General features: G+C 51.9%; 1 protein-coding gene across 1 annotated transcript; it reads right to left on the minus strand.

The window, feature by feature from the left end:
• Positions 1-699: 699 nt before the first annotated feature.
• On the minus strand, positions 700-16,980 carry GOT2 (glutamic-oxaloacetic transaminase 2). The gene is made up of 10 exons (XM_028502013.2): positions 16,681-16,980; positions 12,074-12,230; positions 10,632-10,760; positions 8,557-8,616; positions 7,837-7,998; positions 7,506-7,610; positions 6,180-6,330; positions 5,608-5,773; positions 2,479-2,629; positions 700-1,902 (listed from the first exon to the last, which is right to left on the minus strand). Exons 1-10 carry the CDS (start codon positions 16,767-16,769, stop codon positions 1,780-1,782), a joined length of 1,293 nt encoding a protein of 430 aa, XP_028357814.1. The 5' UTR covers positions 16,770-16,980; the 3' UTR covers positions 700-1,779.
• Between the last annotated feature and the right edge of the window lie 4,671 nt (positions 16,981-21,651).

A 21,651-nucleotide genomic window follows, 5' to 3' on the forward strand; every position in this document is an offset into this window, starting at 1 on the left:
CTGTGAGTGGCTCCTAGCAGGAAGCAGAAGGGGACCAATTAACCTTGGTGCCAAGCAGGTGCCATAGCTGGATGTCTGCTGACAGAGTATATGACTTCATGGTGGAGGTCACACTGGCAACCTACTGTTGTATCTTACTTGTGAATCATTAAAAAAAATGGAATTAATTGCCAACTTTGAAGCATCAATACACCTCCTATAAAAATCAGGATTTGTTTCATTTGAAAAATAAAATAAGACCTGCAATCCTGGACTTGATCCTCACAGTGCTTGTCATTTGCCTCTTACTCATCACTGGGGACGAGGGTTGGTCACCCAGGATCGTCTCACGTCCAGGTTGCGTGACTGTTGTAACTTTACATTCGCTGTTCGTATTCCCCGCTTGGCTCCCACAGACACCTGAAGCTGCTGCCTCCCCCACGTCTCCTTGGCTCCTTGCCCACACCCACAAGATCCTTCGAGGCACTGCACTTGCCCCTCCAGGGACCGGTGGGTTATACCTACCTTTCCAGCATCTGTGGACTGGCCAAGCCGAGTGGTGAGACAAAGGCAAAATACGTGGCTTTAGCTTCTATTTGGAACAGCTCAACACATCTATAGGTTTATGGTCAGCTGGATACGACTTCGGATTTCTGGGTTCTACATCCACTCCTACCCTTTCCTCCCATTACAGAAAAAAGACAGCAGAGTGGACGGAGGTTGGGTCTACGGTAACTTTATTGTAACAGAGAAACCAGGCTGCAGTAAGTCTACGCGATTAGAGCAGATGGTGGTTATCCTCCCCAAGGGTGCGGCCGGGGCCCGGCTGGGAGCACACGGAGGTCAGGACCAAAGCCCTGAACGTCCTCCGCGGGTTCCACCTGCCTGGCCCGGCTCCCGACAGCGACGAACAGAGCTGTGAGGTCCGACTGGGCAGAGGCGACGTCCCGGCAGCAGACGATCACAGAGGAGGATGCTAAAATGATCTGTTTCCCATCCTCCGCTGTTCTTTGTGGAGCAAGGTGGGGGTATGGGGTGAGCAGTGAATCACGTTCTTCATTCTTCAGATGCGTCAGAGCTACAGGATGGGGCCGACGGTCAATCGAGCAATAGAACAGGATGAAAATCCAGGTTAGTGAGAGGTCCCGTGCCTACGGAAAAGACTGGCCATGATGAAGGAGGAGAGGGGAACATTCAAGTGCCTGCGAGTACCTACACGGAGAGTCTTCTTTCTTTTTCTCTTAAATAAGACTGGAAACAGCATCTTTTAATTTTCCTGCTGCAGTGGCAGCCGACTCACTGGTTTTGACAGCACATAATTTCTGTAACGTGGCGTGTCAGTCCGGCTGCTCCGTCCTGGGAGGGCAAACCCGAGGCCATTATTGTTAGGACTAGTTCTTCTCACAAAGCCTCTAGTACGTGGCATTTTCATGCTGAACCAGCACCATACGTTGCTTCAGTTAAAGCTTCAGAAATATTGCAATGGTCTGATTGATGGGTTGTTTTTTTTTTGGCTATGACTTTCTTGTACATGTAAACTCTCTCGGAAAAGCTGGAGGTATAAAGATCGGGAAGAGTTTGGTTTAGAGCCGCAAAGTCCCATGCACCAGCCACGGATGCCTCTGCCCGTTTTCCTACACGTTCTTTTCTGAGAAACGCATTTCAAGCGCCCAGTTTTCAGTGCTGTGGTTGAAAGAAAGGATCCGCTCACCACCATCCGCCCTCCCTCTTCCTCTGTGTGAATCTCCCAACAGCAGAGGTCGCCGGGAAGGTCGTCTCTGTTTCCTTTTGTCAGGGAAATTACTTGGTGACCTGGTGGATGGCATGGGCAAGGTAGCCCACGTTGCCCGAGGTGACCCCTGCCACCGAGATGCGGCCGTCCTTCGTCATGTAGATGGAGAACTCCTTGGTCAGCCGCTCCACCTGCGGAGAGGAGAGTGCTTGGGTGCACCCCACTCCCGGGGGGTCCCCAGCCTGATGTGGCACAGCAGCCCCATGCTAACTAAGACTGTAAAATAACAGAGGCTCTGCCTTATCTTCTCACTTGAACCCCATTCCCAGAATCTGGCATGCAAACTTAAGGGTGAAAGAAGAAAAAAAGCTGTTTTAGAGTAGGGTGATGAATTCTGAGGTGGAAATGGGTAAAAAAAAAAATCTAAGACTCAGCATTTGCAGCAAAAACAGATGCAGGATCCGGCTGCAGATGAGCTGTTTCTCTTGCTACCGGCCGGGCTCCTGCTCACTCTGTTGTCTCCGCAGAGCAGCAGAAGCAGCAGGGGCCACAGAAACGGTCAAACCGAGGTCTGCTCTCTGGAGGTTTGCGACCTCGTGCAGAACACAGACCGGCAAGGGGCGGGTAAAGGGGAAAACAGAATGGAGGCTCCATACTTCCTTCAGCTAGAAGGCCTTCAAAGTGACTGTTTTTAGGGAAGTCCCGATGAGCCAGGTGCCCTAGGGGGAACTCGGGTCTGCAAGGACTGACCCATCGGGTCCACTTACCTGTTCGGGCTTTAGTCCGGTGAAACAGAACATGCCGATCTGGTCGGTGATGTGCTGCCAGTTGTGGGAGGACCCCTCCTTCTTGAGGTTGGAGACCAGCTGCGTCCGCATGCCGATGATGCGGTCGGCCATGCCCTTCACTTCCTGCAGCCTGTGAAGGGCCCAGGAAGCAGCTCAGTTCTGGCCACGCCCTGACGGACAGGCCACACCTCCCTGGAGTCCGGCCTGTGTGCCCTGGTGTGTCCCTGAGTCACGTGCCAGGCCAGGAAGAAAACTATCTTACAGTGTTTTGTTTCACATCAGAACACTATTTTGATTAGGGAACTAAATTAGTTAACATGATTTGAGTTATTAGGGAAAATGAATGAATGAATCTTGCTAAAACCATGGGAGGGCCAAGGCTCTCCCCCTTTTATGCAGGGAACAAAAGCTGTGCATCAAACAGTAAACGATGGCTTCTTGCTGCCATGCATGGAGTCCACACTCCTGCGTTCACCATGAAGACGAGGCGTGGGGGACCTACAGCGCGCCAAGCTCCGTGCCAGTGCTGACGAGAGAGGGGGGCTGAGACGTGGCCTTTGCCCACAGGGGCTGCAGTGAAGCAAACCCGGCAACTGGCAACTGTAGAGCAGGGCAGGGCAAGGCAAGAACCACTAGAACAGAGCTGCACTGGGACGGCCCAGAGGAGACAGGGTTAACTTTCTCTGGGGGACCGGAGAAGGCAGTCCTTTGACTGGACACAGCTGGCTTGATTCCAGAAACATCGTTCCCTTCTTCAGAATCCACCCTTTCTACTCAGTTCCTAGGGTTCTACGGGCAGGTCTTGTTGGCCCTTGCCAACCAGAGGACGGTGAAAACAGTCACAGCTAGCCTCCCTTGTTCTGACACGTCCGCTGTCCAAACCATTTCTCTGCGATGATGTCATGCACTGTTAGGACAGAGGTTACAAACGGCTAATTTGAAGGTCAAATAGGAGTCTTCATCATGTTTTATTTGATGCAGTTAAACACTTAAAATTGGGCACTTGCATATAAACACGGGCCTTTGTGGTTTTAAACGGCACCAGCAGTGCGGTTACCGGCTGGAGCTGGAGACCTTTGCATCAAAGTTTCCCGCAGTCCCACCCACCCAGCTCTGCATTCTCTCTGAGGCCTGGGTCCTAAAGGCCCTGGGTGCATGACCACGGCTCGCTTGGGCTGACCCTAGCAACCCCCCTCCATGCTCCTGTCACGAGGTTCTGGCTTCTCAGAGCACCAACCAGGGCACTTCACCATCTGCTCCCTGCCACCCCCCGGCTTTGCTGCCTTCTGCACCCTCCTCTCCCTGTCTTCGCCACAGAAACCACCCAGGACACGGAGCACACCCTGCCTGACGCACGCCCGTGCCTTCCCTTACCGCACCTCACTTTCTCTTCCCCTTCATTTCCGTCGGGGACAAAAGACCTCTCCCCAGAAAGCACAGCTCAGACACTGCCGTCTTCGTGACGGCCTCCCTAGCTCCCCACTGGACGCGGTGGCCCCTCCCGGAGTCGGAACGCACTCCATTCCGTCTCACATCATCGGTGCCTGTGTGGGTCTTCCTCGCCAGGCTACAACTCCCTGCGGGGAGGGACCGCTCAGTCACCGGGCACAGGACCCTCGTCACTGCACACCACAGACTTCGCACGTGTACCCAAACGCACACATTAAGAAAACAAAAGCTTGATGACCATCTTCGAATATGGAAATATCTAAAAAAAACCTACTTAAACCATTAAGCAAAAAAGAAAAAAAGCTTAGTACAATTCTAAGGGACAGAAATGAAACCACCCCCCCCCCCCCCAACACACACATACCAGAACAGTACGTGGCACGTTACAGCTGTGGATGACGGTAGGCAAAGAAAAAGAGAGCTGAGTTCCAGGGACCGGGACGGTGGTTAATCTCTCCCTCCCACACTTTCTGAAATGGACTTCGCATTTGTTTCACAACGGGGACAAAACTGTGATGTAAAAGCACAGTACTGGATGTTCTGGTCAGCCGAGCCCAGTGGCGTTGTACAGAAGAGAGCTATCTCGACTGAGATGCTGTTTACTTCGATGTTCACAGGATCATTTTACTGTGCTTCAGTGTAAACAGGATTGTTTTCAGGCAGAGAAAGAGTTGCTGCGTGATGGCCACGTGAGCGGCAGGTGACGATTCCCACGGACATCAGGCAGCAGGCAGCAGACTGAGCTCTTCCAGCCGGGAGGCTGCTCAGAGACCCACCCCCATAGCCGAACAGCTACCCAGAATAAACTCCTGCATAACCCCCCACATCCATGGGTGGAGTGGCTTTTTATGAACTCCAGATTACAGAGAGCGGGGGCCGGCACATTTTTTTCAAGGGCTCGAATTATAAACGTGTTAGGCTTTATGGGTGGTGTACTCTGTTCCACAACCACTGACCTCTGCTGTGACAGCACGGAAGCAGCCACACACAGTCCATTTAGGAATACACGTGGCTGTGCTCCGCTGAAACTTTGTTTATGAACAGCGGCAGACCAGATGCAACCCGCAGAATAGTCTGACCCAGAGTGATGGCTTTGAAAGTGACCACGACCTGTCAGCAGGCACCACACGCACACAGTTGGATGCGACTGGCACTCAGAAGGCACTGGCGTACAGCACACGCCTAGGATTGTGTTCTGTAGCTGTTTCGGTCACACACACACACACACACACACACAGAGGATCATCACGTAAAACACGCGATACGTGGCTCATGGTCAAAGAGACGGAGTGACACTAACGTAGTGCTCAGGTGTCAAGAGATTCAGACGGTACAGAAGTGAAAACCAGAAGATGCGGAGATACCAATGCAATGCTAACTATTATTAAAATAAAAACAAAAAAGCATGACTCTCTAAAGAAAGCGTTCCTACGTAAGGTACTTCAGTGTGAACTTACAACCGAGGAGAAGGCAGGTTTCATTTCACCCGGAGACGGCGGAATAAAACCAACGGCCGTCTCTGGACTGTGTCTGTCTCTCACAGGGAGAGATCAGCGGGCTGCTCTGAAAGAGCTCACACGTGTACTCCTCTCCCCCTCCCCCCTTCTGCCTGGGGAAGGCGGCAGGCTGGGGTGTGGGGGGTGGGCACCCCACCCTTACCATTGTTTACGCAGATCGGGGGTGTTCAGCACGGCGGACGCGATGCGGGCCCCGTTGACGGGCGGGTTGGAATACATGGGGCGAATCAGGATCTTCAGCTGCGACTCCACCTTCTTGGCCTCGTCGGCGTCTTTGCAGATCACAGTGAAGGCTCCCACGCGCTCACCTGGAAAGGCAGAGGCCGACCACGGTTAGATCCGTTACACGGTAGCCGTCTCCCCCAGAAGCACCACAGAAATAACTCCTGGTTGTAAGTAGTTTTTGACAACCAGGATGGGGAATCCGGATACAACAGAGAGTCTGAGTACTCGAGAGAGTTTGGAGCTTCTTTTGAATTGTGTCCATGTTCTGGGCTCATATACAGAGGACACTTGTTGTCTAGAGAAGCAGTAATCGGCTTTCTCTGCCGGAGGGACCCAGGGACACTGAAGAAGCTAAAGATCGGTAGAATGCATTCCACCTGTCCTTCCTCTCTGGGCAAGGAGGGACACGGAAACACACACACACACCCCCCCGAACTCCACACCCGCGCGGCACCCCCTCCCAGCACCGCACCGGGCCCTCTACTTTACCGTACAAGCCCATGTTCTTGGCGTAGGACTGGCAGAGGCACACATTGATGCCCTGTTCGATGAAGTGGCGGACGGCCCAGGCGTCCTTGTTGCCGTCGCCGCTGGCAAAGCCTTGGTAGGCCATGTCGAAGAACGCAAAGAGGTTGTTTTTCTGGGAAGGAAAGGAGAAGATGGATGCTTCAGGCGGCCCCACTCAAGGGGCCCGGACGGCCGCCTGTGCTCACCGGGACCAGGCCTGCCTCACGCAAACCGAGTCCACGCGGTTTTCTCCCCAGAGGGCAGCCCGGTCATGAGGAAGTTTCCCAAGAGCTGAGAGACTAACATATATTTTTCTTTACTCTGGCTGGTATGGTCCCTCAAGAAGACATTCAGACTTGGCTCAGTTGGTTGGAGAGTTGTCCCATCAGCCAAAAAGATCGTGGGTTTGATTCCTGGCCAGGGCACATGCCTGGATTGTGGGTTTGGCTCCCATTCGGGGTGTACGTGAGAGGCAACCAACTGGTGTTTCTCTCACATTGAGGTTTCTCTCCCTCCCTTCCCCTCTCTCTAAAATTAATAAGCACGTTCTCAGGTGAGGATTAAAAACAAGAAGACATTAAGAGGAGAGTCTTAACCTCGGCCTTTCTGGAAAGCTCCTCGGTCACACGGGAAGCTCTCCTTAGGCCCGCAGAGGTGCAGTGGGCTGGGGAATCATTTGGGTCTAGTTAACACGGGACCAGCACCAGCCTTTTCTGGGGCCAATGTGACTCTGGCAGGGTCTTCCACTCAGGGCTCATGGGACGGCCAGCCGAGAGCCAGCTCACCCTGGGAGTGTCCTCTGAATGCTGTTTCTCTGTCTCGTTTTGTCTGCAGCCGAGGCTGGACAGAATGTAAAGGAAGGGAAACCACCAGGAGTGGGAATGGGGACTCAGGAATGTCTTCCCCTCTAGAACTCTCATGCCCTCTCTGCCAGCCGACCCTGTGAGTGATAATGGCAGTGCCCAGGGAGGTGGCACAGATCGGAGGGGACACGAAAAAGTGGGTCAAGGATGAACAAGTAACCAGTGACCAGGACAAATGTAACCACTGCCAGCAGACATCTGGGGTCAGTGGGTGCCTACCGTACAGGCCGGCCAATGACACGCTTCGCCAGAACTCCCCAGACCCAGGCTGAGGGACAAAGATCATTTTCACCCTGCTCACGTGTCATTCATCACGGAACCGCCACCCACGCAAATGCGGAGTGCTTTCCTGGCCGTTCGTAAGTGGCAGAAACTTCATGCGGGCTCAAGGTCATTCACTGGCGCGGTTAAGATGCCAGGGCACCAGTCGGCCCGCACCCCTCACCTTCACCACCGAGGCTATCTCCTTCCACTGCTCCGGGCGAGGGTCCACTCCCGTGGGGTTGTGGGCGCAGGCGTGCAGGAGGATAACACTCTGCTGTGGTATTTTCTAAACAGACAAACCACCAAGAGATTGCTTTGCAAGGAGAAAATTGACCTGAAGTGCCACAGGGTCACTATTACTGGACAAATAAGGAAAACCACCCGAGGTCTGGGAGTTAGCTCACCCCCCAGGATTCGGAGTCAGGGATTGAGACGGGGCTGGGGGATGCCAATTCTCCCCGAGGGGGCGTGTTCCCGGTCCCCTCACCCCTCCTGCCCAGAAAGCCACTTACCGAAATGTCCTCTATGGCGCCTGTGAAGTCAAAGCCGCACGTCTTGGGGTCGTAGTATCGGTAGCCCTGCAGCTGCATGCCCGCGTCCCTGAAGATGGGCGTGTGATTCCCCCAGGTCGGTTTGGGCAGAAAGACATCGCGGCTGAACTTGAAAAATCTTTGCTAAGAGATGGGATGAGAGGGAAAGAAAGACGTGACGAAAGGAGAGGCCCAAGTTGACCTATTTTCCTGAGAAGACATTTTTCTCTCCTGAAACTCAAGCTTCCGTCTCTGACCGAGAGACAGTCCTGACCACGCAGAGGGGCGACCGGGAACTGGGGCTGAGACCCTGGCTCTGACCGGCACACGGCTGCGTGCCCCAGGGAGGGCCCAGCTGCACCCCAGTCTCTTTATCTGTGAACGGTGGCAACGGAACCTCCTTCGTAAAGATGAATCGGGCTGCAATGCAAAAGCTGCTCAATAAGCTATATTTATTATATGACGCTATCTTCTTTAATTATGATAATATCTTCTCTGTGAGTTCTTCTAATTTTTACCACGTGTGTTCACGTTCAGCCCCCTGAGTCTGTGCGTCAGGGAACGGGACGGCTCCCACCTTGTGGGTGGAGGGAGGAAACCTGCTTCTGGCCGGGCGAGCGCACGCACCGGCGACCCCGGCATCCTCGACTCACAGACTGGGTCACACACGGCAGCACCTCCGCTGGAGGGACTCAGACTCACCAGAAAACTGGCTCCGATCCTCAGGGCCCCGGTCCCGGAGATGGTCTGCACGGTGACATACTGCAGGAAAGACACCCTGGGTCAGGGAGGCGCACCACTCTCTTGGCAGAACAGGCGAGGGAGAGGCTGGCGACCGCGCTCCCAACGGGTGTTCGGAGACGAGGGAACAGCACTCTCTCATCACCCCATTTGCTTGGTGACAGGCTGACTCGACTGTCCTCACCGGTTGCCAAAAGAGGCGTCTCTTCAGTTTCCACTGCCTCTGCGGCTGCAGACTTATGGCTAATCCCCCTGCCCCCACACCTCCCCAATGAAAAAGGAGTGGCTTATGCAGGGGAAAAAGAACAGCCATGCCCTGGCTGGCGTAGCTCAGTGGATTGAGCTTGGGCTTTGAACCAAAGCATCACAGGTTCGATTCCCAGTCAGGGCACAACCCTGGGTTGCAGGCCATGACCCCCAGCAACCTCACATTGATGTTTCTCTCTCTCTCCTTCTCCCTCCCTTCCCTCTCTAAAAATAAATAAAATCTTAAAAAAAAAAAAACCCCAGCCACGTCATTATATACTATTGTAGAATTACACGAAATCAAATGACTCTCTGAACATCAAGGTTCCTTGAAAAGCAAGCCAGTAAGTCCATCAGAATAATGTTACTATACATTAAAGGTCGTCTAGGAGAAGAGGTTCCTTTTTAGGAGTTCTCATAATCTGAAACATTCATCTTTTGGGTAACACGGAAAACTTTTTTTTAAAGGCACCATAAAAAACAAGCCTCTGCAAAACATAAACCTATTTTCTGGATTGGGAGACACTGGATGAAATGGGAGGAACCCAAACAACAAACTCTTTAATAAGCAAAGTCTGTCTGTGCTGACTTTGGCATGACAGAGATAAAAACCTGACTGCGGATCTGATAATACCGATGATTCACAAAGGCAATTTATAAAAGACAAGCTGCTGTTAGTCTAAGACAGGCCGGCCTCACATTTAGGTAACCAATGACTAGAAGTGCACAGACTAAGCAAAAATTACACAAAAATACGGACGTTTTCCTAGGGGGTTCACAGGTGGCTGACTGCACGGATATCAAACAAACCTGTATTCTGTCCACAACTTGGGACCATTACTGCATCACCATGGGGTCAAGGCTGTATGCTTTTCTGAGTCAATGAACTAACCCCCGGACTTAGGCCAGTCTGGTAAATAAAATGTATTTATTCTGGCCTTGGGGAGGTCGGGAGGGGAGAAATGTTGGCTTAGTTTTGCTACTTTGTGTGTTTTCCCCAGCCTTACACAGAAAAAAACTAACAAACCTACAAATGTATTCATTAACATTTGTTTCAAAAGAGAGTAAACTATAATGAAGCTCAGGGGCCCTCTGGTCCGCCAGCTGTTCGGTGGTGACATGCATGGTCCTATCCTACTACAGTGTGGGTCTGCACATACTCTGCAAGGCGCATATAGGAGTCTGTATGCAAAACACTTATGTCCAGTGAGCTTTTGGGCCCCCCTCGCTGGGAGGAGGAGACAACTAAGGCATGCTCAGGGCTGCAGAGACGCCCTCCGGACCTCTGACAGAGGAGGGGGAGAGGAGGGAGGAAGCAGGGAGGCAGCAGGGCTGCTCTCTCCCCCGTGCAGACTGGCTGGGAAGGAGCAGCAGAGGGGTGCCCAGCCGTTCCCGGATGCAAACATCTCCCTGTGGTTTACTTCCTGCCAGCTTCCTCCATCTAAGCTGGAAGCTTGGGACATGAAGGTGGGCCTAAAATGAGGTGCGGTTTGCAGTTCCTAAAGCTTATGTAAGGTAAAGGGGACATCAGCACATAAAGAATAACAGAAAAGCGGTATCAGATATATCAGATTACTACCACATTTCTGGAATTGGGGTTGCAGGAAATCTTTTATGTACTCAGTGCCAATGTAGTATCTAAAGAAGAGATATTAGCAAATGTCTGGCCACTCAAAATAATCACCGCATACGAAGTGGTGTATCTTTTTTCGTTTTAAATTGTTTAAATTATTGACTTTAAAGAACAGACCCCGTGGGACGCCAGAGTCTGCTCGGCTTGCTCGGCTTACCCGGCCACTTTTCAACACCTCGCTGTTCTCGCCCAGAGCTAACTCCGCAGACGCCTTGCAAAACTCCGCCAGTCCCCCGATGGGCAGGTATTCCTTGTCCAGGTTTTTTGCAGCGATCTGGGCCTCTGCCTAGACAAGAGGAAACACGAGGACAGTGTCTCTTGTTTGCTACTGAATGTAAAACGGCGTTCTAGGAATGCACAAGAACGAGAAGGTTCAAGAGCAACACTTAGACACGAGATAATGAACGCCAATCTAAACACGCAGGATTCCAGGAAGCATTTCAAGGCACACGCCAGTCTCAGAACGTCAAAGTGTTACATTAACAGTAACAGACGCGTGTCTTCGTGGCTCGGAGTCACAGGCTTGGCTGGCCCTTACTGGCGGTGCTGATCCTGAGTCTCAGAACTATTAACCTTCCTGAGCCTCAGTTTCCTCATCTGCTGAGTGGGGGAGCAACTGCTCCTACACCTCGAGTGGCCGAGGTGAAGAGCTGAGGAGCGAATGTACAGGAGTGAGTGGCGGTGTTCCTGTTTACGACAGCAGCTAACTCTTGCTGACTGCTTTAAACTGGTTTCTCGAGACCAGAAGCAAACCCTGTTTCTTGACTCCTTTTTGCTACTCAGAGGCTCGCAGAGACGACTCCTCATGGGTCCTCCTGTTGTATGCTCTGAAATCTCTCCTTTCGGTGGTGGTCCGTTCAGCTTGTGCCCTATTACTGCAGCCGCTCCCGAATGCCGGAGCCAGTCGGCTGCACGGTGTCGTGTTGGGAGGATGAGAGTTCTCTCCTCCCACAGCCACTCCTGGGTCCCAGGTCTGCAGCGTGGAGGGACGGCGGACACACACAGCTCCGCCCCACCTGGGAAGCGGCAAAGCAGCGCATTCACAGTTCATTACCTCTCACCGTGTCGCTAGTATGAAGCCTGGGACAGATGCACAGGAAGACATACTTTCTTTGAAAAAACTGTTCTTAGGGGATTACATTATAGTTATACTAACCAGTAGAGAGACTACTGAAAAATATGCAACAGAAATAAAGAAAACGATTCTAGTGTGTGATAGGAAGAAAGGACAGAGCATGTCCGTGTAGGAAGGTGGGCTTTCTTAAGGTGACCAAAATGAGAGAAAAGGGAAATAACAAGAGTCACCCTCACCCATGAAGGCCTGTTCCTGTCACCAAGAGACAACGTCGACATTCTTGGTCCTTTCACGCATCCTCAGAATTAAACACGACTTTATGCCTCTTTTACAGGCAATCGCAGAGGTTCCATCTTGGAAAAGACCACGTGGTTCCAACCACCGACTTTCACAGCCGAGGAGACCACAGCCCAGGGCCTGACCCAAGGCCTCCGGGCTCCCGGCCAGGCAGCCTTTCTGCTGCTCCCTGGGAGCTCCTTCAGTTCATGTACCCCCACTGGGCAGGAGGCGGACGGCAAGCTCACCTTCCGGATGCTAGGGAGCACGTAAGGCTTTCCATTGTCGTCCCGGTAGGCACCAACTCCCAGGTTCATCTTTTTGCTGTTGGTGTCTCTTTTGAAGGCTTCTGTGACCCCGAGGATGGGATCTGGGGGGCCCATCTCCACATGGGCCCACCAGGAGCTGAAACGGGACATATGAGAAGACATCAGTTACGGAAGCAAGATTCCCAGGGCCGGAAACCTCTCGGGGATGCCACAAATCCGTTTCGACAAACTGTTGCATGTTTACCATGCACACAGCAAAGCAGGAGGCGCCATAACTCAATAGTGCCTAAGACTTCAAAGCGCCTCCCAGAAGGGTGGAGAAGAACAACAATTTTAGTACAAATCCTATGAGAAGCAGAAGGGGGCACCTGCTGGGACACCCTTGGGGAGGGCGGGATGCACGTGTAGGCTTTCAAAGCAGTCCAAACTGGACCTGGGTTCCCAGGCAAAGAATATTTCAAGTAACTTGGCAGCGAGAAGCTGAGAGAGGTACAAGATGAAACTAGAGAAGTAAGGGAGGGACAGTGTAAGAGGATAATGCGACACCTCTCCCCGCCCCCACCCCCATCCACGCCAAGGGGCTTTAGTTTTTATCCTGGCCCTAAACTTGTTAAGGGCGTCATTTGGAGAGCTTGTTAAAAATAACTTCCTTGGCCCCATCCCCAATGTACTGAAAATATGTAGAATTGTTACATTGTTGGTGATCAGGTAGGGGTGTTGGTGATCAGGTAGGGGGAGTGACATGAACACACTTGTATTTGTAGAGCCGGTCTGTAAGATGGGGGCACAAGAGCGTCAGTCTCACAGGGCAGTTGTAAGAACGAGAGGAGTTATTAACTATGAAACAGAACAGAGCCTGGCACAGACAGAGTGCTCGGTGTTAGCTGGTGTTGCTGCAAATGATCACGCTACGCTCTCCTTCAAAACCACCGTGCTGCCAGTATGACGCCCGCTGAGGCCGTACCCAGAGAATCCAAGGAGCACACGGCTCTAAGGCTTTATGATCAAACACAGGTCTTTCCTGCTTTTCAATGATTACTACTTAGTTTCTTCTAGAGTCTCAGGAGATATGATCACTCTTCCTCCTTAATAGTTCTACTGCCAGAACTCATAATCCTTCTTTTCCTTCATTGTTCTGGGCTTCCTGGTTGTTCCAGTGTCTCAGCAACAGTGAGAAACAGATACCTTGAAGCAACTTCTGAACTGGGCCTGCAGAAAGCTTTTGTTATTTCCTACCCACCATCCGGACCCTGAACACACGTAGCCACCTGCCTACCTCCATCACTGTCTTCAGCTGATGAGTAAGAGGAACACTTCGAATGTCAAGGACATACGATAGAAAGCTTCTAGTGAGCAATTTTCGTTTTTGAAAAGTCGGCTTTGTCTTCGAGTCCGTCAATCAATGATGACAGAGCCACTGCCCCTGACCACAAGGACAGAAGGCACCCTTGTTAAATACTTACTTGCCGTGTTTTTAAAACGTTTATCTGGCATGGAAATTCAGAAACAGCCTTGAGTCTTCTGGCAGAGATATAATGGAGAGTAGTACCCCCCCCCCACATTTTTTTATTGTTGTTCAAGTACAGTTGTTTCCATCCCCTCCCCATGCCCTACCACCCCGCCATCCCCAGAGAGCAGTGTCTTTTAAGAAGAATTCTGAAAACTGTACTTGAACAACAGTAAAAAAAAAAAGTTAAAATTAAAAAACGAAGAAGTCTAAAAGCATTGTGCAAATATGGAATCTCAAAAATCTAAATATAGGAGCAGGGATGTGCAGTTTGATTAGTCCTACATCAGTAATCTCGTTCAGGGCCTGCATGCCTTTAATTAGTCCGTTCCTTAAAAGGGCAAAGACCCTCTGCCACAGTGTAAGAACTCTGATGTTTTTAAAGAGATTGTACTAGAGCCCTGGCTGGTGTGGCTCAGTGCAGTGAGTGCCAGCCTGTGAACCAAAGGGTCGCTGGTTCAATTCCCAGTCAGGGGCACATGCCTGGGTTGTGGGCCAGGTTCCCAGGAGGGGGCACATGAGAGGTAACCACACATCAATTCTCTCTCTCTCTCTCTAAAAATAAATAAACAACATCTTAAAAGCACACAAACAAACACCAAACACATCAGCTTAAGAGATTTCCATTTAAATGACCCAAGTATAAACCCTCGGTTTGTCAGAATACCAACTGCCAGGGCTTTACTGTATTAGAATAGACTTTTTTTTTTTTAAAAAAAAAGAAACTTCAATTAGTTATTTTAAATGTTTCCACTTTTAACACCTGGCTTTTTAAGGTAATATCACTTCTACAGCAGTGGGAGTGAAGGTTCTTACTTCCTTGTTTTCTGAACAGCTAACAACTCTAGCCAGATCCTGTCACCTTACCATGTATTACTGTTTCACCCTGAATAGCACCTCAACTGCAGGTGCTCCAATATTTTAAGATTATTTTTTTACAGGTAAGATTTCCTTCATCTGTTTTTTTAAAATTATTGATAGTAGAGAGAGGAAGGAAAAGAGAGTGAGCGAGCTAGACTGAAACATCAGTTTGTTATTCTACTTACTTATGCACTCATCGGTTGATTCTTGTACGTGCCCTGACCCGGGATAGAACCCGCAACCTCGGCTTATGGTGACCACGCTGTAACCGACTGAGCTACCCAGCCAAGGCTAAGACTACTTTCTGTACACATGTTGCAACTGCAGTTACCTTATGTGTTCAGACTATGATGTAAGATACAATGTTAAAACGGCACTGTTCTAACTGCTGAGATGTAACAATGAACGAAGTAGGTCAGGTCTCTGCTTTCATGGAATTTATGTTCTAACGGGGGAAAAGATGGAAAGGAAAAATAAGCCAGGCTCTCAAACTGAAAGCATGACTAAAAGGTCACTCCCATGGGGATTTGCACCAAGTACTATAAGTAGAGCGGTAGACCATCCGGCCAAATCTGTAAGAGATCACTTTACTGTGACTACAATGGTGAAACTAACTTTCTCTTGCCCGTGATTTTAGGCACCGCCTTCTGTTCTCCCAACTCACTGCATGAATGATAACAACCCCTCCTAATTCTGGTCCACTAGGTGGGCTGACTCAACGAGCACACCCCGACAGCGAGCCAAGAAGAAACCAAATCAAGGAGTTAAGAACGTGGGATGATGGTCTGGGGAAAACCACTGCCAAGAATGAGCGGCTTTGTAAAGGACACACTGTTCTGCAGGCTTGAAGGCATCGTACAAATGTTCAAACAAGAAGCCGAGGCTAGGAAAAGAAGTAAAGGCTTTGCTCCTTGGAGTTACCATCTGATTGTGGAGGTTTGGAGACCCGGTTCCTGATTAGTTAGCATTTAAGGACACTGTCCCCAATCAGCTTTTTTTAAAAAAAGATTTCATTTATTTATTTTTAGAGAGAGGGGGGAGAGAGAGAGAAAGAGAGGGAGAGAAACATCCATGTGTGGTTGCCTCTCACACGCCCCCAACTGAGGACCTGGCCCGCCACCCAGGCAGGTGCTCTGACGGGCAATCAACCAGCCACCCTCTGGTATGCAGGCCGGCACTCAATCCACTGAGTCGCACCAGCCAGGGTATGCCCCAACCCGCTTCTCGAGTGAATTAAATTGCCTGGCTCAGGTCTCCACTAAAAAGCAATTAACGCACCGATTTTTTCCTTTGCCAACACTCACACGCTGTTTAAAACAAGTATTAGTAACTGTCTGAGTGACACCTTTGTCAGGCTCGTTCAAGACCGTGTCTATTACCAGCATCTGGTCCGGTGCCTGGCTCTGTGAAACTCGGGTGAAGAAATATTCACTAAACGAAGAGAGAGATGCAGAGGGAGAACGGCCACTTTCCTACAGGCAGGCCTGCTAAAGGCTTAACAAAAAAGAGGTGCGCTACACTCCGACTCTTCTGCACCCAAAGGCCAAACGGGAAAGTTGGGAGGGGGGAATCACGGGTGACTTAGGCGGTAACACGGACGCGAGGATGCCTGGCGCCAAGGTCACCGGATGCAGGGAGGATGGCCGGGACTGAATGCCAAAGTCCCGGGTACCTTCCTTTCATGCGCTTCCCTCTCCCGGGCACACTAATGGCCGTCAGCCACAGGACAGCCAAGCCGGGTCAGGCCCCAGAGAGGCCACGACAGGTGAGCCCCGCAGCGCCCCCGGGTAGCCTGTCAAGGGCACACGCGTGGCGCACGCGGTCCAGCCCCACGCCCCCGCGTCCCAGGTGCCGTAGCCAACGGGCGCGAGGCAGCCCCGGCCCTGCAGCCAATGGGAGCGAGGTCAGCCCTGGGCAGCAGCCGCCGGCTCCCCCCGAGTTCCCAACCCCCACTCCCCCGCTGAATCTGAGCCCCGTGACCCCCACCTTGAATGGGAGTCGGGTGCCGTAGAGGGACATACTTCCTAACCTGGGGGAAACGCGTTGGCGCGCTCTCCCGCGGTCTGGGGCGCAGGGGAGGAGAGGGATGTAGGACCCCGAGGGTCATTGTATGGCGCGGCCGCTCAATCCGAGAAAGTGTGTGCGTGTGTGCGTGTGTTGGCGGTGTCCGTAGCTCCCGGGACAGGCCCGTCTTCCCGGCTCCGTCTCCCCTGCTTACCTGGCTCTGGCAGAAGCCACGGCCGCGAGGCCTGGGTGGAAGGCGGCGGCGATCCCGGACAGGACGCGGCTGGAGTGCAGCAGGGCCATGCTGGGCGGCAAGCGGGCAGTGGGTGGCTGCAAGACAGAGAGGAGGGCCGGCGGGCGCAGACTCTGAGGCGCGCGCTCCTGCCGAAGGTAAGGACAGCCACCTCCCCGGGTGAGGCTAGAGCAGCCAGGCCCGCGCCGCGTCACAGCGGACCCTGGTGGCTGGGGCGAGCGGGTCCGCCAGTCGGCGAGTCGGCCCCGCCGGGTCCACGTGGTCTCGGGAAAGGGTGAGGACGCTGCTGACTTAATCACCACCCGCCGCACGGAAGCGGTAGCGGCGACTTTGTCATTTTGAAAGTTGAGAAAATGTAGGCTGATGCAGGTGAAGGAATTTGCCTCACCTCCTCGGGCCAGGAACAAGGTGGCCCCCCCTAGCTCCTCAGCCGGATGTTTTCCCAAGTGCACATCACCTCACTTCACTGAATGCTCCCCTTTCTCTGTTGCCCAGGTTAACATTCCTGCCTTGTGTGTGCGGGCACTTGGGAAGATTAAGAAAGAGGAGCTGATCGCGTCTAAAAAAACCACCTGGTTTAGAAAGCCCAAAATAACTCGTGGCTACTAATGACAAACCTGCGTTTGTCAGATCATTGTGGTTGTGCGTGGAAGGGAATTCATTACTTTTAAAGGACAAAATGAATGAATTCGAGATTCTACGAGCTGAACAATTTGAACCAATCCACCCTAAGCAACGGCCATTTCTCGGACACTCTAAAACCCGAATAGAGAGAGCCGTGTGCTGTGTTGATTTACTGTATGCTCTGCGGCCTCGCACTGCCCTCGCCCCTTCCGGTTTACCAGCTCAGATCCTCTGTTCTCGCTGTGACCTCATCCTGTGCCCCCACGCGCCACGACTTTCCATTCCACGTCTCCTGCAGCTGCCATACACATTTACGGCAAATTACCACGAACTAGATGGCTTAAAATAAAAATTTCTTCTGCCACAGTTCTGGAGTCTAGATGTCCCAAATCAAGGTATCTGTGGGGTTTGTTCTTTCTGGAGTCTCTGAGACAACTCTGCTCCAGGCCTTGCCTCTGGCTTCCAACTATTGCCAGCGACCCTTCCCAATTCTTTGGCCTGTCGATGCATCACTCCCATCTCTGCCTCCATCTTCAATGCCCTTCTCTCCCTGTGTGTGTCTCTTTTTCTTCTTCTTTTTAAAAAAGATTTTATTTTTTTTGGAGAGAGGGAAGGGAAGGAGAAAGAGGGAGAGAAATATCAATGTGTGGTTGCCTCTCGCATGCCCCCACCTGGGGACCTGGCCCACAACCCAGGCATGTGCCCTGGTTGGGAATCTAACTGGCAACACTTTGGTTTGCAGGCAGTGCTCAATCCACTGAGCTACGCCAGCCAGGGCTCTTTTTCTTCTTTGAAGTACACCAGTCATATTGGATTAGGGCCCACATTAATGGCTTCACCTAAACTGGATTATATCTGCAAAATGCCTCCTTGCGAATAAGTCACATTCATAGGTACCTGGGGTTAGAACTTCAACATACGGTTTTGGGGAGATGCATTTCAATTTGTAACATTCACTGTCTTTAAGACCTATGAACTATAGCTCCTAGAGACTTCACACATGTATAAGGATGTTAGTGAAGCATTGTTTATAAAAACAAAACAGGAACAGTCTGATTGTCCATCAGGGAAACATATGGATGGGCTGTTGAGTCACTTGATAGAGTGTCACAGAGCTTTGGGCATGGAGGAGCTCAGTTTATAGGTGTCAACATGCATAGACCTCAAAAACATAGGAAAAAAGCAAGCTGCAGAAATATAGGTATAATATAGCATGATTTAGATAAAAATTTAAAACACACGAACCATGCCATACATTCACTCATCAAGGATGTCCAAGTTTGAAAACAGGTACCAGGGACACGGCTCAGTATGGGATCCACAGGGCACAGGCAGGTGTTTGCCCTGCTGGAGGGAACAAACACGACTGTGTCAGATTTGCCTCACAAAAATTGCAGATAATATTATCACTTTTTGTCACCATTCTGGGTGTGGGCATCTGTCATATTGATCTCCATATGTATATATTTAGCTTTTCCCAAGAGAAAGCTGATGTGAGTTACTGGTCTGAAAGATGGGAAGGGCAAGCCTAAGAGGTAGGGAGACGAGGTAGACAGAAGTCTGACTCAGTAACCCAGGCAAGAAATTCGGAAGGTTGAAGCCCAGGTGGAAGTAGCAGTGATGGAGAAAAGCTTACAGGTCTGGGACACATCAAGGAGGTAGAACCCAAAGGGTTTGAGGATTAGATGCAGGGAGAAGTGGGAAAGGAGCCAGAAATAATTCCCACTGTCTCAGTTAAAGTTGGGGTTGCCTGCGAGTAAAAGAGGCCCCAAATAATTGGCTTAACCAAAACAAAATTGGTTTCTCTCACATAAAAGTCTGGACATAGAGAGCCCAGGGCTGGCATGGCATTTCTGGCCCACAGAGTGCTCAGGGACCCAGGTCCTTCCAGCCTGTGACTCTGTCCTCTCTAAGGTGTGGTCCTTACCCCTCGGTCCAAGATGGTAGCCACAACTTCAGCCTCCATGTCTTCCTTCCAGCAATAGTCTAAAGGGAGGGGCGAGAAATAAAGTGCAGAGGATACACACCAGCTATCTTTTAAGGAAACTGCAATGGGAGGAGGCAGAATGTGGCAAAGATCAGATGGAGGAGAGAGAGCCAGGGGGTGGCACAGGAGGGAGGACTCGGTGCTCTGGTGGGAAATCAGGGAGGCCTTCATGGGGGAGATGGCATTTGATCTGAACTTTGCATGACATATAGTGTTTCACAGGTAGAGGAGGAAGGTAGGAAAAGGCATGGCCTTTGCCCTTCCAGGCTGTCTCCTTTGTCCCTGCTAACCCCTGCATTTTGTCTATAGAGTACATGCATGCGCACTGGGAGTTATTGTGCTTGAACATGACCTTGCTGTGTTCTGCATTTGTGTACACACATGGAAGTCAGTGAGTGGTGTGCGTCTTTGTGCAGATGTCCATGTGTGTGCCTGTTTGCACATGGGTGCCCTGTGTGTGGGAGTGCTGGGGAGTGGGAGTGGATGTAGGCCAGCTTCCAAACCCATCTGATGAGAAGCCCTGTGACCTCCTGTCCCCAAAGAGGACAGAGGAGGCTAGCTGAGTCAGGGTGGGGCATGCTGGGCCACCGCAGTGGCCTTGGGTGGAGAGGAGATGGTGCTGGCTGAGAGGGCCACTCTCATGGAAAGAGGTGGTCCTTTCTCTGGATTGGCCAGGGCCTTTTGTATCCCCACCACCCTCACTCTCTACACCCAGCCTGCCCCAGGGAAATGCACAGCCTTACAAGAAGAGCTTGGGGGAGGCCTGGAGGCAGACCCTGCCCCACCACAGTCAGCATCTCCCTAGGAGGCAAGAGGGGACAGTATCTGGTGACTCTACCCCTCCTCAGGGTGGGAGAGCATCTCCCAAGCCCCCACAGAACATGCAGGTTCTGGCTAGCATTTCTCTGGAAACATCCCCCCCACCCCCACGCCGAGCTCATAGAGTATCTCCAAATACTTGTCTGCGTGTGTGAAACTACTCTGGGAAACAACACCCACCTGCATGTACTTGGTAACTATAAGGATTTTTAAAAAATATTTTATTTATTTATTTATTTTTAGAGAGGGAAGGGAGGGAGAGAGAGAGAGAAGAGAGAGAGAGAGAGACAGAGACAGAGACAGAGACAGAGACATCAATGTGCGGTTGCTGGGGGTTATGGCCTGCAACCCAGGCATGTACCCTGGCTGGGAATTGAACCTGCGACACTTTGGTTCCCAGCCCGCACTCAATCCACTGAGCTATGCCAGCCAGGGCTAGGAATACTTTATTAATGCTGTCCATCTGTGGCTCCCTGCTTACGGCCCCTGGGTGTGTCTCGAGTCCTGTCTTCTGCCTCACGTTTGGGCTTTTCACTGGAAGGACTGCAGTTCCTGTCGACTGGGGCCGTGACAGCAGAGCCCCACCTTCTGGACTGGCCCCGGGCTTGTGCTGGCCGCCTGCGGGGAGGGGCGCAGAGCAGCACACGCGGCGGTGGGGCAGAGACAGTGAGCGGCTGTGTGTGCTGGCCCGGCGGTCCCAGGGGCTGTGGGGCGGGCAGAGGCCAGGCACAGCCCTGCAAACGCTCAGAGTGTGGGGGTTCCAGGAGCCCAGAGCAGAGAGGGGTTGCTTCTGGCTGGCGAGCCGGGAGAGGTGATACGGAGCAGGTCGCGTGTGAGTGGGACCTCGAAGGGATAGGAGGTGTTTCAACATCGCTGTCTGTACCTCCCGGCTCTCAGCGTCCGGGAGACCAAACCCTGCCTGGCACAGTCGTCTCCCCCATTCACACGTGCGTGAGCTCAGGCCCCAAGGCAGTAAGGTGACACAGAGCACCTCTGATTGGGCCTCGCCTTTCCATGAGTTGGACTGTTGTTTTTCCCAATCAGTTCCACCCCTTCTGGCCGCCCGTGCTGGACCCACCCTGCCCTGCCCGTGGGGGTGAGAACCAGGATTCAGAGCCGGCTGGGGCCGAGATGTGAGGGCCTAGGCGTGTTCCATGTACCGATCCCAAGTAGGTCCTCTTCCCAACTACCTCAAGACCTGACGTGCCCATCGCTGAGTCATTGCTGACTCTCTACCCATTTCCTTAAACCAGAAATCCAAGAGTCATCCTGGATGAGCTCCTGTGCACCCCCCATAGGCCCCAGCTTGCGGCCAGGACACATGTCGAGCACTACTACGCAAATACTTGTTCCCTCGTTCATTCTAACGACCATGCGGTGGAGTTGGTGGCCCAAGTCCAGAGCCGGGGAGGGGCAGAGCTAACTCATTACCACAGGAAGTAGGAGCCACCTGCCTCTCCCCATCCACGTGGCCGCACCATCAGCCCCTTCCTGGGTCACAC

This window comes from Phyllostomus discolor, chromosome 12 (genome assembly GCF_004126475.2).
Source record: "Phyllostomus discolor isolate MPI-MPIP mPhyDis1 chromosome 12, mPhyDis1.pri.v3, whole genome shotgun sequence".
Lineage (NCBI taxonomy): Eukaryota > Metazoa > Chordata > Mammalia > Chiroptera > Phyllostomidae > Phyllostomus > Phyllostomus discolor.